The sequence below is a fragment of the Atractosteus spatula genome, chromosome 1 (assembly GCF_055471065.1).
Source record: "Atractosteus spatula isolate fAtrSpa1 chromosome 1, fAtrSpa1.hap1, whole genome shotgun sequence".
In the NCBI taxonomy this organism is placed as follows: Eukaryota; Metazoa; Chordata; class Actinopteri; order Semionotiformes; family Lepisosteidae; genus Atractosteus; species Atractosteus spatula.
Genome location: NC_142706.1, coordinates 53,900,925 through 53,926,123, shown reverse-complemented (window position 1 = coordinate 53,926,123; position 25,199 = coordinate 53,900,925). Strand labels below are relative to the sequence as shown.

Genomic DNA, 25,199 nt, shown 5'->3' with positions numbered 1-25,199 from the left:
ACTTCTACAGTAGGTGTTCAACATGCCTTTTGTGGAGCTTTCATGATACTTTTGTTTGAATAGACAACCTTACTTTCTAAGCAGCTCCATATACATTAAATTAAGAGGAATAAACTACTTGGTACTACTGCAAATAGTGAAATCTTTAAAGTGTTTTGCAAGCAGCCCTTAAAAAGAATTAGAGATGGGTAATTCAAAAACACAAGTCTGTACATGCTCACAATTTCTGGATGGAACAAGCAAGGAAAACATGTTTTACCTGTGATTCAACAGAAACAGTTGATAAAACCCCAATGCCATTACAGTTCACACCTCGTTCTAAATATATACATGCTGTCATTGAGACTACCTGTCTAACAATGTATTGTGGAATCAATAATTATTTTGGATCAGTCATTCATTTTTAGATTTAGTAACATGTTTAGTGTAAGAAAAAAGTCACTTTCATGGCACCTTTACAAATGTTAAAGACATTACATGGCATTAAATTATAAAATGTATATACTTTTTAATTGATAAATTAATTGGCACATGCAACAATAAAATGTTTTCAGTAGCAACATTTAGTTCCCGTTTACTTAGAAACTAATCTAACAAATAATTAAAGAACAAGTAACAGGTTTATTCCATGCTGAAAAGAGAAGAAAACAGAACGTTTCGGCCGTGGAGCTACCCAACTGACCTTCTAACAAATAATTATACTCAGTTCTGGTAATCATTAACAGTAGACTGCTACACGAATAACATCGTGTAATTCAATCTGTACCGATACATTTGGAAATGGATTTCTCAGGTGCAAGATGGTTTTTCATTCTTTATGGGGAGAAATTGTATTGAACATATTTTGTAAAAACTGTCAAATACACAAATGTGTTTGTTCCAGTGTTTATATTAAAATATAAATGGGTTATGTTTAGTATTATATACTCAAAATTAAATGGTTTTACGGATGACCTTTCCTTGCTTTTTACGTAGCTGAACTTTCCTTCTCGTAAGTAAATTTGTCTTCTCTGCTTGTACGGACCTGCTCTGCACTGCCAGTCGACAGCATTACGTAAAACTGCGCTGCGAGGCGGAGGTACTGTCTCGCTGTATTGACAATACACAGTTTCTTCGAAATGTCGATGCAGGATTAGTTTCGCAGTTTTGGCAACAATATTCTTAGTTTTAACCGTGAGTTTTCCACACCGTTTGCTCCGATTTCGATATGGTAAAGGGAGACTAGGCAAGACAAAAAACCTCTTCTGCACTTTGTCTTTTACATTGGACACCTCTTTGCCGGACGAATAAAGTATATAACTATCACAATATCTTTAAAAATATCTCCATTTTGAGGATTTTTTTTACCATGCTGTAACAACAAATACTTCTGCTTAAGTCCATCCAATATTACCCCTGTTGGCAACGAAAGCACCACCTCCTTTTGTTTTACAGCTGCTGTTGCTGTGATGGATTTCCTGTTGACGCCGGGATATTTAGGAAAGTGTTGAAAGGTAGATGTGCCTTTTTTTTTTGAACCGAGGTGGTGTTACCTTTTAAAAGTTGGCATTAAACAGCACCAGCAAAACGTCGGTGATAAAATAATAATTTTTAAAAAGTGAATTCGTTTCCGACGTACTGATTTTTGGGTTTTTTTCTCGTTTATTCGAGAGCATTTTTTTCCTCCCCCTAGTTTGAGTTTGCTGTGCTTATTGCGCATTCTGTACTGGTTTGGAGACCAGAGCTCCCCGCTTGCTCAGCGGATGCGTGAGATTATATCAGACCGGTGCTGCTGAGAGAAGGGGCTTTTGTTTTTGTTTTATGTTGCCCTTTTTTTAATGCGGTTTTTCCTCTGATGGCTGAAGCCTGGCTGGAAGAAGAAGAGGAGGAGTTGAGAGAGATCAGGGACCCCGGAATTAGACGGAACAGAAGGGGACAGATGAATGCCGCAACAGGTAACTTCAACACCTCAAGCAGAAATGGGATTGTTTTCTCGGGATTTCTTCCTTCATGTGTACAGGAAGCGTTAGTAGTTTGTTCTTTCACCACTTTAAGAAAAAAATATGGTGTTAATGGAAATTAAGAAAGACAACTCTTGTTAATTAGCACACGCACTCACCACATCGTGCAAAACAAACACACCACCTTTGTGGATATCTTTACTGTAAAAATGAAATTTCTGCTTCAATTTGTTAACTTCAAATTACGAAGCTGAGTACTTCCTAAGTGATCTAATGTCTTGAATTGTAAAACTAGATACCGTGGAAAATATCTCTAAAACTAAAAAAATTAAAGGACAGCAGTTATTCATTAATCAAAGTATAGTACAAATAATTAAGTGGAGGGAAACTCGGTGATCTTTTGACAATTTTGGGAGACTTGTGTATTTTTACGTCTTCAGTGGGTAACGGGCTGCATGATCAGCCTAATCTAACCAGGTGGGTATCTGCGTCAGCATGCGTAGGCTGCAAAGGAACACGTTATAGTTTTATTTATTAATGCTGAAAAGAGAAGAAAGAAAACGCAACGTTTCGGCTGTGACACCCGAAGAAGGCTCAACAGCCGAAAAGTTGCATGGAAATAAACCTATTACTTGATCCTTCGCTAATCTAACCAGGACTATATATTTTTTCAAATGCAGACCTTTAGCCTGGAAATAAAGGTGTGTAGGGAGTTATCTTTTACGATATGATTTCAAATAACACCCACGTCACCTTTTGGCTGCATAGTGTTTTACCTGTTTGCGGTTTTCTGGCCACGTTTTCTCCAGTATGTGATTTTCATGAATCACCGCTGAAGTAGGGTATCATTTCTTGTGTTGTTTGGGTCAAGTTTTACCCGAAATATCTAACCATACAAAGCTTTCGCCGAAACAACAAAATATTATGAAATGGGATTCTGCCCTACCTATACTAGGTAAAAATTATTTAGGAATATAATGTAATGCGTTAGAGACATTTTCTCGCACCATTTCCAGGTGATATTAAACAGTGCAGATTTTGAATACTTAGGAGGGACGTTAACTTTGTGAAAGTAAACTTTCGCAAAGGAGTTCACTTTTGACCTCCTTTTGATTTAGAGAGTTCTGTGAAACACAAGTAGTAAGATAAAATACTGTTTAAAGAAATGTTTAACAGGTGTCGAAACCCGAGAGCACCGAGATTTGCTTCCCGGGGCCTGCTTCTTCAGATGAAAGGAGAAAAAAAACAGAACACCTGTTCTTGAACTTCTTTGTAATTTTTGCTGCTGAATCGTTTTCGAAACCTATAAACTGATAAGTTGTTTCAATGTTAATACTTAAGTTAATCAGAGCAATTCGTTTCTTTTGAAACTAGCAAGAATTTTAATTCACAGCTGGAATTAACTATTGGGATTGTATGTTATATATATTGAAGGGGCAGAAATTGAAAGAGATAAGTGATTCTTTTGAAATACCTTACCTCGCTGATTAAACAGGGAAATTTCGTTATGTGTGGTCTTTCACAATTGCACCAATACAAGTGAAAACCATTCTTTCTTCGATCAAGCTTTAAATCTGTAACAGCTCGAACAATCCTTGAAGCTGAAATTGTTATTCTGTAATTTTTATAAACAACAGACTTGTTGGCAATCAAATTGGAATTTAAGTGATAAGCAACTCCTAAATGGAGTTAAAAAACTCCTCTAAAATCGGAAGAGCATTTTCTTACTATCTGCTTAAATCATGATTTGTCGGCTACTAAAAGATTGGACCGGAAATGAAGGATTGGTCATGGTAAACCCATGTAAAAACAAACACTGAAAAGTACAAGTAAGACTCTTAATTACATACTTAATATACAGTACTAATTTATATTTCTGTACCAAGACAATTGTCCAGTTGTGACCTTTTCTTTATGCTACAGTGTGTTGGGTAGTATTACTCTGGCATCAGCAAGCATCAACACTTAGCCTAGTTTTTCTCTGTGTAGCACAAAATCTGTGCTAGTTTTAGCTCATTCAGTAGAACAGATTGGCGACACAGTACAGATAGTATTGGAAGTGCTTAGTTCCCTTAAACAGAGTTGATGATATGACAAAATAAGGACTTGGCACATTTTATGAGCCGTTTTGACTGAGAAGATCTTTACTGCATTAATATTAAATGTGCGGGAAGTAGTATTCTCTTTTTTTATCCTAATTATTTTAATCTGTTCTATTTTAATCTGTTCTTGACAAAAGGAAAAGGCAGAGGACAACCTGAGCTCCTGTGTTTTTATTACAGTTCCAGCTCCCCTCTCAAAGTTAAAATTTACCTTTTCAGAACAAACTGTAGATTGTTTTAAGGGTACTTCTGCTTTTAACATTTACTACTTTACCTATTTCTGTTTTTGTGAGATTGTGAGATCCACAGAATGGATCAGTGCCTTTTGGATGTATAATGCCTGTTTGTTTTGATTGCACTGTATTTTCTCAGATATCTCTAGAAAGTTAGGTTATTCCAACAAAGAAAAAATGAAAGCAAGTGGTATTTTGGCACTGTGTGTAGCTTTAAATTATTTTAAATTAAGTTTTTCTTCATGTCATGGTTCCAATAGCTTAAGCAAAGCTGAAGGCATACTATCAGTACCCTTGAAGTTAGTTTTATCTAAAATAAATACACCTTACAACCTAAGAAGGAATAAACCTATTACTTGTTCTTAAAATAAATACATATGTAAGGGTGTAGTAACAATGCTGTTTGCTCTCAACTAAAACTGAAGAGGTAATTTCAAATTAAGCATGTGTTTCTGATTTAGCCTCCATTATGCTAATGGTTTTCTAAAGTTCTACTCATGCTGAGATATTCATGGGCGTGTGCAAAAAATGCTGTAAGTTGCACAGAGACTTTATATTTACATCGGACAATAAACTTTATGAACTATTTGAATTTGTTGGGAGTAACAAACAAAAACAGCTAACTTCATTGTAGACTATGCTAAATTTAAGGTTAGAAAGTACTGAACATAGGCCACAAAAATCCAGTTAATAAGAATTATCATTCAGTAACCCAAATGTCAAGTCACTAAAACATCTTAAAAACATTTTTGGGGTATAGGTGGGAATCATTTTTGTGCTGAGGTGTTTGATGAAATACTTTCATGATAGAAGATTTAAGTGTTATTGACAGCTTCAAAGATTTCTGTTAGTGTCAGACAACAGATGCAGGCCTTCATTATTATGTTGGGAAAGAAGACAACAGTGTTTAATATTTTGATTTTTGTGCATTTTTTTAAACCATGGTTGTTATGCTGTTGCTCCTTCATTGGAGCCCTGTTTCTGTTTTGGGCTAACACAAATGACCCAGACAGATCCAGACTTTCCAAAAGTAGTGATTTTAATTAACGGAGACTGGTGCGATGCTGAGAATGAGTGTGATGCCAATTAAAATGTTTGTTACAGAGCTTAAAGATCTAGCAGTACATATGCAAAAGCAAGGCAAATACTATACACAGGAGGCTAAAAGGGATATTTCAAGAAGAATAGAGATTAAATTAATGAGAAATATGATGGAATTAGTACAATCAAGATCCTATACAGATTTAGGAAATTAGACAAAATATTGGTTGAGAAAAGACTTTTAAGATGTTAAAGAGGAGTGTACAGTAACCAGATTAACTACCAAGGGAGCAGACAGAGTAATGGGAAAATTCAGACTAATCAGTTCCTGAGAGAATAGCACAATGAGTGATGCACTGGAATGTATTATTCCTGCTTGTTTTTTGCTTTGCTTTCAATCCAGTTCCAGCCTAGAGCAAATGTAATGTTCAAAGCCACCTCTTATTCAGTACTAAATTTGATAAGGAGAAAAAAAAGGATGTTAATTCCTTAATTGACACAGCTTTTGACATAAAAAATAAACAAAAGTGCTAATTATTTTAGTTCAAAACATCTTTGTATTTTCATAATTCATCTGAGTATTGTACATGTATTCTTGTTGCTAAGCAATGTGCACAGAATGAACAATGAAAGGACTTACAGGCCTAACTACACATTTGCATTAAAGGAGAACTGTTTTTTTCTTAGAAAAATTAACTAGTCACAGGTGTTCAATAAGTGGGAACATATAGGTTAAGGCTTTTTGGAGCAGTAGAGTTTGCTTTCAGAGCTGTGCCAATTAAAGATATCAGTCTCAGTTGCTTGTTACTGCTCATTTTTTACTGATTCAGCTGCAAATTAAAACACCAGGTGTGTCACTGGAGCGCAGCTGAAAAGAGTGCAGACTGCCAACAGGATTAAATGTACGTAGGTTATAGAGAAGATCTCTTCTGAAGAAAGTATAAAAGCAGATCTGATCTTCCCTCTTATAACATCCTTTGATTTGTTGACTGAGAAATTTAAATTCTCTCCAAAGAACAAAGACGCACAATTAATTTGTTTAGGGATTAAAAAGTCTCTAATTTAAGGAAAGTAAACAGTAAACATAGTAAAGGGCTATGACCCCACTATCCAATTCCTCCTGGAGTTAGTGTTGTATTTCAGGAAAAACCTGAACCCAGTGTAATGTGGGTGAATCTGAAGGATGTCACGGCTGTCAGGAAATCAATAAAGATATATGGGAAACGTTCCATAACATGCTGACAACTCAACCAAGGTTACAAGAGGTGTTTGGGCATTTGTAATGGAAGCTATGCCTGCTACCTGTTTGGAAGCATTGTTTTTTAATATCGCAGTTTTGTTATTTGAATCCCTTTTTGTTGCGTTTTCCTCCAGTGCTCATTTGAGAGGAACAATTGTGTTCCTCGTGGCCTTCCCCTATTGGAGAGGCTCATACAGGTATCGCGTAGACAAGCATGAGCAGACTTGCCTTGTGTTTCATTGTCTCACACGCTGGTTCTGGAAAGTGTGAATGAGCACCCTCCATCTTTGACTCTGAGCTACATCTCAGTTATCGGACAAAAAGTGTAGGATTTTACTTTACTCATTCAGCAGCTTCAATTATTTTTGGAAACTCTAATAGTCATAATGTGAAAATTTAAGGTTTCCTTTCCTGTACAAGTATAATCAAAATGAAAATTGGTTAAATTTTATTTTTAGGATATACGTTTAAGATTTTTAATTGTGTGTTCTAGGATTACTCCTGTATATATTAAAACAGTGCTTGGTGGAAATATACAGGGTCTTTATATTTTGCGAGGGTTTGGTGCAGAGAACCATCGTGAACGGAATTCTCATATGAGCAAGACCCTACACCGTTACATATTCTAGTATGTGGTGTCAAAACACTGTATGTAACCCTCGCTTACATGACAGTTAAAGTACTGTTGTATTGGCTGTAAGTTAACTTTTATTTAAAAGTGGTCAACTAATAGAAACAAAAGTGATCAAAAACTTATGGTAGTCACGTAAATGACTTAAAATAAATCACTTTTTCTCTCTGCTGTCATGATAAGCATGCCCCACTGTAATGAAACGGACAAGAAAACTAGAGTTGTCTCTTGCCTGTCATTCCTCGCACCTCCAACAGAATATATACAATATACTGTAAACACTAGACCACGTTGCATTTGCAAATGCCGGGTAGTGGGTTCTTGGAAGGGCTCACTCAGTAGCTAGATTGGTCTCGCCATCATCATCATCCTCATCTGTGGCACAGTTCATTTGAAAGTTGTCGTTAATGACCTTTGGCTCATTTTCACCCTGCTCTGCTCTTCTTTAATCCAAGACCCCATCGGCCGGACCAAATCGCGGATAAGCAAATTTGTGAATGTTATATTTGTACATGTGGAGACCCTTCTGTATTTGATTTGATTTTTCAATTATCAGTGAAGCACCTGTTGAATTTTAAACTCCAGGAATGGCTTTGTGTGGGTTTGAAGACCTCTCACTGTATGTTATACAGTATATCTGTGTTTTAGCTCCTGAAAAGACACCTCCTTGATACCAGGAAGAGATTACTATTAATGTATACTTTTTCCTGGACTGACACAAAAGAATGACTCTGTATTCAAAGTTCTATTCTTTCCTCCTAAAGCAACAGGAATGAAGTTCTTTAATCAAGGATGCTGTTCTAAACCTAGTCTTTAAAAGGAGGTTCAGAATAGTAATGATCTGTGAAGCACATGCCACATTTAGGAGGATGGAGTGTGTACCATTTCACCTTTACCCGTTTCCTTAAAAGATGGAAGCCTTTTTTGTATGCCTGTAAATAATTGTATCAAAAGTGAATATTTATGGAGAGGAATTTCACGTCAGGGATGCTGATTTTAAAAAAAAGTATTAAGGGTCCTATGGATGAGTTGGGCCATATAACCTTCTGGGTCAGCAGGCTCTAAAACCCTCCAGGCCACACACCTGTCTGTACTCAGGTACCTCAGCTGTGAAACTCTAGAACAAATCCTTTCCAAGGTTATACAACTGTTTTTTAATCATTTATCCATTACATTTAAATCAGTCTTGTGCTTTCATACAGTATTTACAGTGCCTTGCAAAACAATTCAGACCCTTGACCAATTCTCTCATTTTACCAAATTACAAATCCTACCTTTAAGTTTAGTTCTCTGTGATATTTTTATTTCAAAGCACTGAAACTCAAAATTATTTTAATGTGACAAAGGTTCATGAGTAACTTTAAACCTTGATGCCTACCAGCATTTGACAGGCATCTCCCATTACAGTTTCCACCTCTTGAGGTGAGCCAGGTATTTTGGTGATATTACAGATAAATGTAATGTTTCTGATATGTTATTCTGTTTAGTACTTACACATACTGTTCTACAGATGTAAAAGTGTCATATTATTACTACTATTAATATTACTGTTTAAAATAATATAACCTTGCTCAGAGATACTGTAGTGCCTATATGTGAGATTTAAACCCCAAGCCAGCTCTATGTCCAGATCCCTAACTACTATTCCACACAGCTACACAGCAGTGTTTCATGAAACAACAAAGGATTGTGTTGTGCAATAAGATGCACCTGAAAGGTGCTTTTAGAGTTTGAATGCAGTATAAGACTAGATTATAACAGAACAACTACTATACTTTTTAGTGTATGTCAGAATGTATCTTTTACAACTCTTTGATTCTGTAAATCTATACATTAACTATATATTATATGTTAACTACACTGTCAATGAGTGTAATTGTGTAAAATATTGATTAACTGCACAATTAATGAGATGGTTTTATTGAAACCTTACAGACAAACAGGTTAGAGTGCTGTGTGTAGGGGTGTTGGGAGCTCCAGGGTTTGAGAAGTTAACAAGTATGGTGCATTAGGTTAATTTGTAATTAAAACAAATGTACTTGCTTTTATAGAACATTGTTGAGAACTTTAAAGTTTGTTGTCCTTTTAAATGTAGACAATGAAATTCAAACTATTTTCTTAGTCAGAAAGAAGAGCAAAATATTTCATTTAGCTTTCACTTATCTGTGTTATAGGACGGTATCACAGTTGCTTTGAAAACACTGAAATTATGTGACTGCAAGAAAATGTAGACTCTCTGCAACTGTACAGAGGATCTAACTGGAGATTGTGCATTCAGAGGGTAATGTGAGTTTTCAGCATCACTATTTTGTGAGAGATTGCTATCTGAGTTTAAATGTATACTCAGCATTTTTTCTTGTTTCTGACGGCAGGTTTGTTTTTCAAGTGAGCAGTTTTAACTAATTCTTTGAAGGTTCCTCATCTTGTTCCTTGGGTTTAGCGTTTCTCTAAAATACCCCAAAGCTGAAAAGTATGGTTTTTAATTGAAAGGCTGTAACGAACATCTTTAGGAAGTAAGACCACATCTTTCTCATATAAAAAATAATCTGTAATGAGGCTGTCTACGTTGTGACCATATAGAAACCGAAATGGCTAATAGGCCATGCAATGGTAAGATAATGAAAACTGTATATTGTGATTTGCACAGCTAGACCTCAATCCTCAGGGCTAGATTTTATTCCACAGCCTTGGGTCTACTTGATGCAACAGAGATGTATTTTATCTTCTTGTCAAGAATATGTCCCTTAACAGCTGTTGCTACTTAATCAGAAGTATCCCCTTAAGCAGCTATTAGAATAATCTTTTTATAAACCAGTTGTCTTTTAATCGATACGATTACTGCCCTGTATAAAAAAATATTAGTCTCTTTTAAAAGTTTATGAAATGGTAATCGCACTCAAACACAATCAGATGAGCTTTTGCGGTGCTCGAGTGGCACATCTAATTACAGATGTTTGAGCAGGGGGCTGTCTGGGTGCAGGCTGCAAAGGATCAAGGAAAGAGTAGTTCCACGCTGGAAATAAGAAAGGAGAAGCAAAATGTTTTGATTGTAGAGTCAACTTTAGGTATGAGAGAATATTGTTATAGGTCTCTTTTCTATTTTTCTGTGTGAAAAGCACACTTTCTTGTTCTTTTACATCTAATTGAAATCTCATTGAAGCATATTTGTCACAAGCTTTTTAGGGTCAATAATGCAAATGCTAATTCTTTTTAAAGGAAAGGGAGTTCAGTGATCATTTCAGTCCTTCAGAATAAATGCGGTTAGCCAGAGTAAACTTGCCCTAAATAAAACCTCTGTAGAGTATCCAGGACATCGTCTGAATATTCTTCTCTTATAAGTTTTAGTGTATTTGAAAACTATCTACATCCTGAATATAAAAGCGGAGCTATTTCTTATTGTCTTTTTAAGCCACAGTATCCACCAGTAATCGGATCTCAGACACGCATGGTGAAAAGGCCACGGCAATCTCCTGGAATATCTTTCATTAAATATCGAAATCATCTGGTGTACTTATGCTTGTGGGAGTCTGTATGGTATGAAATATCTGGAGGTTTTCAGATTGTTTAGACTAGAGGACTTTAGAAATAAACCAAATTGAGAAATTTGTTTGTTTGAATCCTGGAATGTAAGTCCTACAGATACTGAACAGGAGCATGGTGACTATTTGTTTCTTCTGTGATTTCAGTACTTAAGGGCTATTCAGACTTCAACTTCTTTGACAGCTCACCTCTGATTAAGCATGTGAACTTTCCCATCTTGTGGAGGCAATATAGCAACCATGAGTTATTTCACTCCGTCTGTGTTCCCAAGTTGGTGCACTTTAAAAGTAGTGGAAGAATATAACGGGTGTCATTCTTCTGAATGTTTTTCATTACTCTAATTTTAGGAAGAGAATCCAAGTCAAGGTGACAAGACTGAGCCTTTACCTGCCTTGACATGCAATTAAATCCTCGCTGGGGCAGTATTTCACTAGTAGTGAGTATGTACGCTTAAGACTGGAGATCTGGAGACTGAAGATGAAGAAATGGAGTGAGCAAAAGCACAAAATGCAAAACACCCTCTTGCTGGAGGCAAGGAAAAAGCTTCCTGCTATTAATCACCTTTTTGATCAAAGTTCCTTCAAACAGAGTTATTATAAATTCAATGAAAGCAAAGCTTGTTTCAGTCCTGCAATACAATAATGCCCTCTAAAGGTTAAACACTTGTTTTAATTCACTCTTAATTTCAAATGCAGTTAGACTGTCTAGCTTAAAGTTTTCAAGTTACCTTGGTGAATAGAAGATGAAGGTTTTTATTTTGTTACCTGAGATGTACCATGTCGGTTTCCAGTGTGTAATCATTATTTTCCCTTAAAACTCTTAACATTATAAAATGTGTATTAAGGTTACTAATGAAGTCTTTTGTAAAGTGTGTAGGTGCCTCCAGTTCTGAGGAATGTAAGATGTTTGGTTCTAATACCGATGCACTTGGTATTGTCTCTTCGTAAGAAAGTACAATAAGAGAGAATCAACATTTTCTTTTTTATTTATTTTAGTTGTGAAAGTGTTATTTCTATCTGTACCTGAAGTCAATGGCAAACAACAACAGAATTGTTGTTGGAAGTGCACAATTTTAAGAACCCATAGAGTATATGCAATTTGATAGGAGAAATTCCAGAGTGTTACAGACCCTGCCACCATAAACCATAGTTTCAATTCCACAACTCAATAAGACAAAAAGAAAATAAACATTTCTCTTATGTGTCGCTTAGTATGTGAGGCTCTTCAGTCAAGTTATGTTAGTAATGGAATGCTAAGTTCAATCTGGTTTAAGATTGAAAGCCCCTTTCTTAAGTGTTTCTTAAGTGTTTGGTTGTGTTAACCTGAGCTATACAGATACAGTACTTCTGCTGTGTAAACCAGATTAACCTGATGTGCCTCTCACTCCTGCTCTCAGTGCAACTTGACAACAGAAATGCTGGTGTGACATCTAGAGATGGGCAGAAGTCTATACCTGATCATGTTGAACTGGAACGGAGTCTGCTTGGTGTCGTAGATAAAAGTGCTAAACCATTAAGAAAATATTTAGCCCCCACCTAAAAAATGTCATTTTAGAAAACAAGGCACTACGATAAAAGGTGATTGTCTTCTATTTTGTTTCGCCTTTTGTTTTGTGATCCCACATCCCTCGGCTCTGTGTTCCCTTTAAAAAGACCTAGTGGTGGCAGTAGTTCCAGAACTTCCTGAACTGCCACATTCCAGCTAAGCACATTTTACTGTGTGTGCTCACCAATCAGAGGGAACGTTTTCCTAAGCCCTTGTCATCTGGGCTGGCGTCTTTGTTTTTCGCCACACACTCTGCCACAACATGGAAAGGACTGGAGGATTTTGTGGACAGTGCCACATAGACATTTTAAGAAACTACAGAAGGTAGGATTTTCTTTTTACTGCCAGTTTAACGTCTGCTCACGTTAAAGAGTAGTCTTTTAAAAGTTCAAGTAGCTTTTTTAGAAGGAATAGAACAATTGTATTATTATTAGGTCTTTGAAGAAAGATTTAAGAAAATGATAAATTTCCAGACACGTCCAGTGCATGGGTATATTGCTGTAGATTAGCTTTTCTGTTGTGTTAATAAAATATTAGTTGGTAAAATTAAGTGCATTCCTTTTTAAAATCTGTTTTGTTCCCTGTTGTTAATTATGTATTAATTTATAAGAAGCTGTATGCTACATATCCATATGTATTTACTGTACTTATACCCCCTTTGAAGAGAAATCATTACATCTGCATCAGGGTCCTTAGGCACCAAATTCTCAGGTGATTTGCATGATGCAGTTTTTGTACCGCATTAACAAAGAAACAGATGTAAACTAAACATTAGGTGTGGCCTGTTGCCTCTAAGGTGCATTACAAACACAGCGAAGAATAAGCCATTTAGTGAGCTCATCTGAAGGCATGCAAGATGTTCCAGAAATCCATGACGGTCCTGAAAATATTCCAGAGAATATGTCACAAAGGTTAAAGATCGCAGATGTTCCCCACAGCAGGGGAGGTTGCATACAGCTGTCTGGAGCAGTTGGAGGTGTGTGGTGATTAAGTGGAGCTGGTTGTCTTGGGTTTTAGTGCCAAAAGATCTGCAGGAGTAGAGCATGTGCAGTCTACAGTAAGATATGTTTGCTGTATGCATATAATGCTTTGCTGCATTTATGATCTTCCTGGATGATGTACCATATTATAAGGTCCTAGGAGAACTGATTATATTGACCTTAAAACCCTTTTCAGTGTCATTTCAGCCTGTTCTAAATACTAACAGTAGCACAATCACAATGAGATAATAACAGAAAAGAAAGGGTGATCATTTGTTTACATAAAGCAAAATTATTTTTTCCTTCATTATTCTGAAGAAGAATCTTTACAAATTAATTTAACAATGAATACAGTATAAGTTTTGTTTTCCATAATGCTTTTATGTTTTCTAGAATTTAGACTGTTGACTGACAAATTCTGGATTTGAGGGATCTATTAAAATTCAAAGCTAAAAATGACTGAGATCTTCTGTTATAATACTTTGCAATCAATATAAGCAATGGTTAGATACTTCTGACAAATTTGTGTTTATGTAAAATGGACAGATTTATTATTTATAACTAATAAAACCTTGACAGATGATCATCTCACAAATGTTCTTAGGATGTTGGGCATGAAGCAGATCCTAACTTGTCAGTTAGTTGTAAACTAATACAGAGTGAAGCCTTTGGAATGGAAAATTTTAATTTTTAACTTCTTTGCAAGTTGGTTTTAATTATCCCCTGATTCATCTATCAGCTCAGTTTCTTGCAAGGTTCCCAAAGTACAGAGTCATATTAAAAAAATGTGAACCTTGCATTCATTCATTACTCTAAAATGTAACCCTACTTGTTCCAAGTAGTTAAAATGCAAGCTGACAACAGTTATCCTGCACTGGCTAACACCCAAATACCAGGGTTTGCATGACTTTCCATTCCACTGCCTCTCAAGAACAATTTTATTTCACTTCACCTACACCAGCTGATTCAAAGTCAGTGGAAGGAGGAAAAAGATAGTAGTTATTTGTACCTGTAATATTTGTTCATTATTCTTTCTACGCGAGTCTAGCTTGTAACGGTTCTGGGCATTGACACAGTCTTTGTAACCAATACATACTGTACATGCAGTCCATTGGCTTTTCCCTTGATATTAAACAAATCAAAGTAAAATTATTTGAAATAATTTCCTTAGTTGTGGCTGCGCAGAACAAATATGCAAAAACAAATCTTGTGTAGTATCTCTGAGTCAGTTAACACATAATCATAAAAATAAAAATGTTTAGTATTTTTGTTGTTACTAAATGTAAAAAACATTTACTCGATTTCCTGATATTGGCCCACATACTTTATGTAAGTGGGCCACAAAATCACCATGTTTAAATTGTGAGGCTTATATAATTTGTATAAGAGAAAAATTCTCAGTTTGTGTTAGTTGTCTTTGAAGTTACATTTCAACGTGTGGAATATGTGTTCGTAGCATTCCTTTAGCAATATTCCTGTAGTGAGTGGTTTATCTAGAGTAGATTGTAGATAAGTGTGTGATGACAATGTTACATTGTAGTCATACAGGGGAGTCTGTGTCTCTTTCCTGTGGCAGACTGAGGCTTTGACAAATACAGAGCACAGTATTCCAGGTGGTTAGTAGAGTTCCAGATGCATAAGCAGCCTGTTATTTATTATTTATTTTGTGGCGGTTGCAACTGTTAAGTATTCTCATGATTTGTAAACACACCTTGCTTCTGGTGGTACAAGACAGTCACAGACATGAATGCATTCATTTGAAAGTAAGTGGGCCAAAAAACTTTTTTTTTTAAAGTGTAAGTGATAAACTAAATAAAGTAAACCAGTTCATGGGGAACATAAGTAAGGTACAAATGAGAGGAGACTTTTTGCTCATTTAGCCGTGTGACAGTTTTTCATTTAACTACAATAATTCTTATAAAAAGAAGAACATTTCAGAATTGACCCTTTTCATAAATTCTTTCATTAATATCTGCATAAATTACATACAGTTCTCCCCCTTTTTATCAGCAAATAATTTTTTACATCTCTGGATCCTAACATTCTTGGTCCTCTTTTCTTGATAGAACATTTCTTTCTTCTTCAGCACAGCATGAAGAAGTGAAAAGTGTTAACTTGAACGGCTGTTTGGAATTGGCTAATGTGCTTTCCCTTTCTCTGCAGATCGTGCTGAAAGAAATAAACCAGAGCAGCGTCTTTCAAGGTAAGGTGCTTTTACTGCTCCAGCCATTACAAAGAATGCAGTCATTGTTTTTTTTAGAAGATGTGGAAAATGCCTACTGCATATTATCTCCATGGCCACTGAGCTGCGTTCCTATGGTCTTCTTGCAGGATACTGACTGCTGTTAAGCTGCCTAATAATCTTTTAATTCCAAGATACTGTGCCTTTAAACAGGGTATCACCAGTGACCAATGTTACTTTGTTTCCTGTTTGTGTGTAGAGATAAGATCAGGGAGTATCATTAACTATGCAGCTAAACAGGCATGTTGTTTATTCTAATATGAAGCTACTGTAACTGGCTTTACCTGTAAAAGGGAAGTGAAGATAGCCCAGGCTCAATGAAATCCCATTCAGATGCATTTCACTTAAGATTGAGATTTCAATTCAACACTCCTCTTGCTCTCTTTCTGAATTCTCATTTGATGACAGGAAACGTTGATTTAGATATGTTCTTATATTCAAAAGAAACACAACTGTACCACTGCTGTGGATCTGTTCGCAAGCTCCATACACATACATACTCCATCCAGATGTTTTTTTAATTTACGACTAACGTTGTATTTCCAAAGCAAAAGGCTATGTAAAAGATTAGAAACTTGCCACTGGTTTTGGGAGTGGGTTTTTTTAGTACACTAGCTAACCCATCCTGCTTCTTTTGCACATGGTGTTATTTGTCTGTTCATATTTAATTAGTACTATTGCTTTGAAATTTGATCTGCAAGTACTGGGGCTTAATGAACGATACCCCCTTCAGTGTTTTCCTGGTTTAGGAGTCTATGTGGCTTATTATATGTATAGCACTTCAGCAGTGATTTCATGTTCCATTTATAGTTGGAAACGTTAAACCCATGTGCCACTGCAAATGAAAACAAAAGATTCAAAGCAAAAAAACAAGTGGAGGACCCTGATTAAAATGTGGATTTTCTGTTGATTGTCTTCTATAAGAAAGTATCCAAAAAAACTGAAAAGGGATTGGTGAGAAGTATATTAATAAACCTGTGGCTTCGCTTATGATGCCTTTATTCTGAAACAGGGTAGTGAGAGTTTATTAGATACGTATAAGATAAAAATTAATGACTCTACTGATTCTTAGCTTTCCAGTAAACTAATGAGTTTGGAATTCCATGCAATGTCCTGTGCAATTCTAAACTGACATTAAACAAAATCGGTCCTGGTAGCTGGTGACTGAGAAGGTAAGAAGACCCCATTGTGGAACAGTCAGCAGGGTTCTGGACTTGTAACTGGAAGGTCATGGGGTGAAATTCCAGCACCACTGTTGTATCTTTTAGCAAAGTCTTTAATTGCCTCACTTGTATAAGTGTGTGACTCCATAGGGGAATTGGTATCGTGTAACAGGTGGATCTCAGGCAGCAGGCACACAAACTGCTGTAAGAAAAAAAACAGTGCTCCTCATCCATACAGTGAGGCAAACCCAGACGGAACCTAAACTCCTCTTGAGCTCTGTCTATGTTTCTATAGTATCCTTAATAACTGCCAGGCAGCTAAGTTGTGTGCTGGCATCAATAATCAAAACACACACAAGGATCAACCAGGGACTGACACTTCCTTCTCTTTCTGGTGTGGCACATAACAGTAAATCACAAACAGTGGATTACAAATCAGACAAATAATAAATAAAATTCCTATATGAATTATATATTTTGTAAATTTAAAATTTGACGAAAGGGAACTGTGGTTCCATCACAGATTGTCTGGTTAGGTCAAGCTTTCATTTTTTAGTGGAATGTCCTTGCATTCTTGATGGCAGATTTGTATTCATCTGCTGGTTTCTCCTTTGCAAAATAGCTTTCACATCTCATGGAAAACTTGTGTTGTCTTGGAAATAGATGAAGTGTTTATTTTGCACTTTCAATGTTTGTTGATACCTTTGCTCTCCACAGGAGGATGTGTGGGAGTTTAGTGTGATGGAAACTGTACTGGCATTTCTCCATTTGACCAGTTCAGTCAAATTCATACTGTGGAGTACCAAGCGTAGGTGTGTCATGCTTGGTTTGTTCTTCGCATGCAGTTTGATTCTGTGCTGAAGCTGAGAAACGTCCTACCATGTTGTACAGTCTAGCCTGACAGTAAATGGAGAATTCTCACCTTAGGCAAGATCTGTAAGAGCCTAACATGGAATGGAAAAGATTAATGGATAGTCTGAAATAATGGTGACATTATGCATGAAAGTATCTTGTTTGTACTATTCTTGGAGAACTGTTAATAAAACTGGATAAGAAATGAAGTGAAATTTGCTACTGTAGTTTTTGACAAAAAAATAGATGTTCTTCATTGTGTAGTGAAAATTAGAAAGTAAAACCTTGTTTGTTTCTGCGCACTAAAATAGCACCCCATTCAAACCTCTTTAGAGTTTTTAAAGGAAACATGTTCTTTTTTTGGTTTATTGTAGTTTTCTTCATGCAGAAAACAAAGATTTAAGCATTTTGATTTGTTTTCACTTGTTTTTGTCATATGACTTACAGCATGTTCTGGGATATTGCTGGACTATTGATTTTGAAAGCACTGCTGCATTTCTACATTCAATGCAGAAAAAATGAATTAAGTGCCTTCCTGGTGAACGTTAACCCCTTTATTCCAAATGTTTTAATACCAGACTATACAGTTCTCTACATATGCTGATTTAGGAGGTTAATTCATTTTTTTCACAAATTTTGTCTTCATTTTATGTGGAAATATTTTTGGTTCAAAATTGTCCTTAAATCGGGTCTGACAATTTTCCATTAAAGACTGTGTGTTGAGAAAATGAGTGTCACTACCCTAGCATTCCCTAGCAAGTAGGTTTTCAGTGAAGGATTATAGCCTGATGTGTACTGTGGTAATATAGGTAAGACATCTGAAGAATGTCTTTTTGAAAATTGAAATTGTCCTGGGTCAGCAGAGAAACGAGTTTCACATCTTGCGTATTAAAGTCTCATCTCAGGAACTGCAACATGTCAAAGGCACTTGAGGTATCTGTTTGAATTTTTCCAAGATTTGGAAAAAAAAATGTGATTGTTTCAAAACCTCATGCAGCAAATTTCCATTAAAGTTTTTTTTTTATTGTCACATGTCATTGTTTTTACTAGTATCGTGATAAGTTGAGATCTGCAGCCAATGAATGAGACATTATTAGAAGTAAATGCTCTCTAGAAACAAAAGCAGTGAACAGAAAAGGACTAATGCAAAGTCAAGTCTTTGGAGCTGTAAAGGCAAGAAATGTAGAATTATTAAAAAATGTGCTCTTCATGGTAAAGAGTGAAATGGTGTCTAATATAAAACCTAGAAACAGTCCCAATAAAGCAAACTAAGGTTTAAAGCAGGTTTAACCTTAAACATTGGAGGTTAAATAAATGAAAGAAAGACAAGAAAAGAGTGCAGGTCCTTCATATCTCTGATCACTCCTGTAAAACTTTAAGAAGTGGAAAAGAGGAATTTTGTTTTCTCTGGTGCTTAGCTTTCTAATTTGTTCAAAATGATTGGCAGTAAGAAGAGGCTTAGTCCGCACCAGAGCACAGTGGCCCAATGGATATCCTGAATATCCTACCTTTGAGCAGACTGAGATTGTTACTCCCTGGTCTATCACAGGATCACCCCCCTGCAGTGCTGGTTCCCACTTATATAGCTGGGTAGACAGCAAATGAGATTCGACCTCACTCAAGGGTACAATAGCAGTATCTACTGTAGGGAGGTGACCCACAACCTGTCAGTTATGAGACCAGAGACTTACCTGGTGCACTATGCTGTCCCCTGAAAATGAGAGGTATTTGCAGACCCATTTTTTAAGAAGCAAGAATAGACATACTGTACATGCCTGTGACACGCCCTGGAACTGGGAATAGGAGGCTGTAAATTGGAATGTCAATAGACAGGTCTAGGTGAAAAACGTAAACAAAGCAGCCGTGAGGAAAAGAGTGCTCTTTTATTTACAGTGTGAAGTAAAATTAAATTCCAAAACACTAACAAAAGCCTACTCTTCTTTGTTACTGACTAGACTTTTTCAGTCCCCCTCTTACAATAGCAGTGTAATTGACATTCCTAAAACTCACATGTCCAAGATCTACAAAAGTTCATACTTGGTCGGTGAGTTGGATGTCTTCTCTTCTTCCCTCTCTCTGGTGCGGTTTTCCTAATAGAGGATCCACTCTCTGTTCCCAGAAAGCTGATAAATAATGAAATAAATGTTTTGTAACCTTACAATTGACCAACCAGCCTCTCAGAATTGGTCAGGTGACTGATGGCAAGAGCTAATTCTCCACAGCATTCTGGGGAATGTTGTTTAGACATGAGTTTCCATGTTGTATGATCCTACCACCCTCTCACAATAATAGTAATGTCTGCTCTTTGTGATTTATAGTGCTATACATCAGCCTTCTCCACTTTTACTGTCACTCTAGAAACCAGACTGCCCACCTGTTCATTTTAACTCCTTTACTGAGTGTTTTTACATAACAGTGGATTTATGTAGTTTAGGCAAACAATGAAAATGTAATTTTTTTTTGATAACAGGGAAACTCAACCTGCAACTCTTCCCGTTCTTTTCCCTGCAGCAAGTTGAGAGCCAGTATCTTGTTAAAATTGATGCTGCTTATTCTCAGTTAAATAATTAGAGAACTGGTTGTCAACGGCATCCTGCCATTTAGAAAACTTAAAGAATCTGAGGAGAATTTCCAGATTGAAGTGTATGGAACTCATATGAAAGCCAATCTGTATCTGCTTCCAGGAAGACGTTTGTACTGATGGCAAGACAAAGGTGCTTGTTATATTACAAGTGATCTTGTGAGGGTTCTGTGCCATTAATAATATTAACATTTTCCCTTTCATGTGCTCCTAGTCCAGGACCCCTGTCTTCCATAAGAGCTGCTATCAAGAGAAGTGAGTACTGACTTGACAGTTCTGTCATGTATTGATTGTGTGCTATACATATTCTTATAGCTATTAGACATATTGATATTGCTTTACTTTTTGTTAACTCCAGAACAATGAACATTAACAGTAGCAGTATTCTTAAAATGCTTTCATTTAATACATGTGCTTAAGAAGCTCAGTGTTCTCTACATTTATCAGGAAGGTAGTATTGAAATAAGATGTGAGATGTGATAAAGGATAGATTCCTTGCTGACAGAAACATGAAATAAATTCTAAAATGCCAAATAATGCCAGGCTAATTAATTTATAAAACTGGATTTCATTAGTTGAGCTGCTACATATAAATGAGAGACGTCAAGTAAATTAGCATTTTGCTAGCAAAGATGTGCAAAATGTCACCAAAATGGTGTTAATTCTTTTGTTCTTTTTATTTTAATTGGACATTTTAGAAAATGTAATGTGACTATAATATAATGTATATATTTTGAAACTTATATCCATTTTACTTTGAAATATGATTAAAACCACAGTTAACCTGCACTACTGTGAAATAATATTAGTAATGTGAAAACTATTTTAATTTAGCAGCAACAACAAGAGCTAATTCACAGAATGATCCTCCCAGAGACAGAAGGTAAGCCTTCATTGTATCATAAGTTTCGGGACTGGTGCTCAGTGGGCAGCTCCATCAATATTGTTCTCAGCCACTTTCATCCTGTTTCCCCAAGACAAATTGGGATTTACCAAGATTAATAGAAATAGCCTGCTGTGGTTTTCTAACAAAGCTGCTCATAAAAGGCATTTGGCTTGCATTCAGCTCATTAAGTCTCAATGAAGTGGATGTACTTTGTAGAAAAGCTGTGAGGTTTATCTACTCAGTCACTTGTCTTTTTATTTTGGTCTTTTCATTGTTTTCTTTTGAAAATGAAAGTCTCTTAAAATATCTAGCTATTCAGTAGAAACATATCTGGCAGAGGCATTTTTTATTTTACTCAATAAACTGGGATTTTTTAAAATAGATGTACAATGGCCAATTGTTCCTTTTTAACTTTGTCCTTTGAGTCTTTTAAAAGTGGGAAAGCATTTCTTTTTATTTTCCATTTTCCTTTTGTGCTTTATGAGGTACAAAATAAATAGATCACTCTTGTCCATAGATTAGGCAGTGTTGTAAAATGTGATAGCTTGTTTTTCTCATTTGTATCTGTCTAATAAAAGACAAAAAAGTCAAATATTGTTTTTGTGCATCGGGATGTATTTTCTCAAAACCTACAGTCAGGAAAGTGCCTAAAATATTTGTAGAAAAAATTATATAATGCAAAAAATGCTGCAGTGTAACATTTAGCTCTCTGTTGCCCTGACATAGCTTTGAGCTAGCTTGATATAAGGGCTGTAAGCAGTATTGACTCTAATAGTTTGTGTGTTTGGGAAGGGTAGAAACTAGCAAGATAGGGCATATTATATTCAGTATAAATTCCAATTATTTTAAGAAATATTATTGAAGTAGTTAATATACAGTATTCAGACAGGAAAAATATTTTTTTTCAATTTCTCCCATGTTAGTGAACTCTGTCACAAGATGGGCATATTCATCCAAAGGAGCTACGCTATAACACCCTGTGTGGTTTGCGTTGCAGGCGGCCGGAGATAACTATTGTGTCAGCGGAGCCCCTGGTGTCGAATGCTTGGTTTCCTGGGGCAGCTGGGGGTTTTTCATCGCCTCATACCCCATCTCAGGGCATCTGGGGACCCAGCATCCCTGCATCTGCACAGGTAACCCTTCTCTCACTGAGAGGCATGGTAGCACTGCAGTCTGATTCGTGCTCTCCACACCCACCCCCACAGGACTCCTGAGTGAGGGTGAAATGAACCTGGGCAAGCACCACAGTTTAATTAAAGCATGTTTAAATGGAATATTAACCCTCTCTAACTGGAGTGATATATCCTACATACAGTAAACCTCCATTCACTACCTAGTGGGTCTTCAAATGGTTATATTGTTCCTCCTGTAGGTGGGGGGGTAATTTCCTACAGATTCATGGCATGCAGGGAACTCAAGCACCCAGAATGAGTATTTTTCTCCCTTCCCACAGATGACCTCCATAATCTCTTGTTAACACATTTCTCTGTAAAGCTGGTGTGTATCTGTTACATTTACACAAGTGCCTGGATACAGAAATGTGCCATAAAGGCTGCCTCCTGATAATATCCACTGTGATGGTGTTAAAAGAAGCACATTTCTGAGAAAGAGTACAAAACTCCAGTATTCTGCTTGTTGCATATAAGATGCTAATATATATTGTATATATAATTATATATTATTTATAAGTAAAAAGTATCCTATATAGTTTTATATTTCATTATAATTGGTAAATAAAGCATGGTTTTGCTCTAAAGGTATACCTGGATTCTGGGAAGGAAAATGTATTAGAACATGAACAGGAGCAGATCACATTTCCTTAATGTCTGTGGGGTCGGGAGGAGTTTACCTGGGATATCTGTCTGCCCCTTCTAAATAAGGAAATGTTGTTTTCACAGAATTTGCCAGGAAAAGTTACAGTATCTTTCTGAAAAAATTTGTGTAGCATGAAGGAAAATTTTCCTGGGATAGCTACTGTATATACTTGACACTCATAGGGAGAGCTCTCCAGGCGGGAGGATATCCAGTGATGCTGTTCCTCTTCTTCCAGCCACCACCATCGTATGACCAGGTGATCAGAGAAAAGACACAGGAGCAGGTCCATCCAGCAGCCTCCCCTCGGCCTTCCACCACCACCATCGCCACACAGACTGATCTTGAAGACATTTCTGCAGATGCAGGCCTAGGCGGTACTGGAACACCTCAGCCTGTTCAGGGAGACGCTGTGCCAGCTGCTGGTAAGCAGGCCTGTAGTGGTGACTTGGATGTTCTCGTACTGTGCTGCTTGCATGGGCTCTGTTCTATAGAGGCTTAGTTTTTGTTTATTTGGATTTTATGAAATTGAGATTGTATTCTAATGTGGGGGAAAAATTGTCATCATACTTTCACTTAAAAAAATGCTTTCAAATAACTCTAAAAAAGATAAAGGAATTATGAGCTAATATGTACTAAAGACTTCCTGGTTTTATTTACATAAATACATTTAAGGACATTCACATCCTGAAAATTAAAATGTCCTTTCTTTACTTTTGCTATAGGAAAACCTCCAAAACCTCCAAGGCCATCGTTGTTGCCACCCAAATCTAAACCAGTGGCAAGCAAAGAGACAGTTTTTGTAAAAGAGTCTGCTCTAGTCCAAGAGGAGACGACAAAACTTTCACCAATTATTGGCTCCGAACAGTTGGCAGATTCCCAAAACAGTACGACTGAAAACCGAAATAATCCAATCGATTCCTGCAGTAAATCCTTGCTTATATCGGTGTCTAATCAGTGCGATATAGACCCCAGTCCCAGCAAACCCTGTTCTGCCCCTACTGAATTTCCTGGTGTCCAGACTGAGTCTTTAGTAATCTCCACTGATCCTCAACCATCAGTTGACCCAGCTTCCAAGGAGGAAACAAAACGACCAGTTCCACGTCCGCGGTCCAAAATAAACCTGATACCTGTAACCAAAGAAGTCAAGGTTCAGACGCTGGTGAGATTTAAAGAGGATGACAAGGGAGAGGGCACTCAGGTGATCCCTGATTGTGGGGAATTATCCTCAGGTACGTATCTGCAAGAACTCTTAGAGGTTTTTTCTGTAGATGACCAAAACGAAGAAGACAATATGAATACTTTTGGTAGCCAAAGAAATATACGTGCAAAGATACAGGCTTTTGAATCCCAAGTGAGCACGGAGAGTGGCAATGGAGAACCTAAGAAACCAGAAGTCCGTCCTCGCCATCAGCTTGCCAAACCTCCAGTTATAGCTGCAAAACCATCTCTAGTGCCAAAGCCTTCCAGTAAAAGTTTCTGGGAAGGGGACCTTGTGACGGCAATCAAACCAAGCCCAGCCACCAAGGATAGCCCCGTTATGGTCTTGCCCAAGCTGCAAGGAATGGACGATGTTTTCGATTCCAAACCAGAAGCTTTTAAGAGCCTCAATCCTAATGTAGTTTTTAAAGCTATGAACAATTCTAGCCACTTTGGGAATGGGAGTGAATCGGGCTTTGAAGATAACCAGAAGGAAATCTTCCAAGTTTTAGCATCTGCCACAAAGCCACTTGTCCCCATGAAGCCCACAGAGATGGAAAGCAAAGATGCAGTTCAGTCTGAAAGCCCTGTGTTTATACCACCACCTCGGAGGTCGGTTGCCTCCAAGGCGAAGAGTTTTATGGTGCGTGATTCGGGGGCTGTTCTCAGTCGCCCCACTCCTCCACTGTTGAGGCAAGCAAGCCTGGACCTGTTCACGTCAAATAACCAAGCCGCGGCAGGCTTCTCCTTTGGTAACGGCATGGAGAGCGAGAGCACGGAGAAGACGATGACGGGTGAGTGGAGCTGCTTTTCCATTGCAGGGGAAGAAAGGACGCTAACCAGTGGATGCTCCTACTCACTTTAAATTCTGTTCCACCAATGAATTGTTTCCTCTTTCTTGTGTTACCAATTTTGGATAATTAATTTGTGTCTTAACGTAAAGACATTTTTAGGTGATGCCTTTAATCCAACACAATATGTATTTAGACCTGAACTGAATAAACTTAGTGTGAAAACTACATAGAGACGTGGCATACAAAGTTCAGAATTAAACATAATGTGATAAATTATGTATTACTACACGGTACAAAATTATAGCTATACATACAGTGACCCAAAAGATTACATTATAATATTAAGAAATGAAGAGCAAATGTCTGAGAATTACATAAAAATGTGAGCATTTTATTTACACATCAATATGTACAGTA

General features: G+C 36.9%; 1 protein-coding gene across 2 annotated transcripts in view; it reads left to right on the top strand.

Moving 5' to 3' along the window:
* The first annotated feature begins 1,198 nt into the window (after positions 1-1,198).
* Positions 1,199-25,199, top strand: part of sh3d19 (SH3 domain containing 19) — a 36,781-nt gene continuing 12,780 nt past the window's right edge. The window contains exons 1-7 of one of the 2 annotated variants that reach the window (XM_088910832.1): positions 1,199-1,934; positions 15,416-15,455; positions 20,305-20,345; positions 20,928-20,973; positions 21,974-22,109; positions 23,027-23,213; positions 23,514-24,782. In XM_088910832.1, the coding sequence (XP_088766958.1) occupies positions 1,835-1,934; positions 15,416-15,455; positions 20,305-20,345; positions 20,928-20,973; positions 21,974-22,109; positions 23,027-23,213; positions 23,514-24,782 (1,819 nt within the window). In that variant the 5' untranslated portion in view covers positions 1,199-1,834. Of the gene's footprint in view, positions 1,935-15,415; positions 15,456-20,304; positions 20,346-20,924; positions 20,974-21,973; positions 22,110-23,026; positions 23,214-23,513; positions 24,783-25,199 lie in introns of both variants that reach the window. The other variant, XM_088910824.1, reaches the window with a different exon arrangement.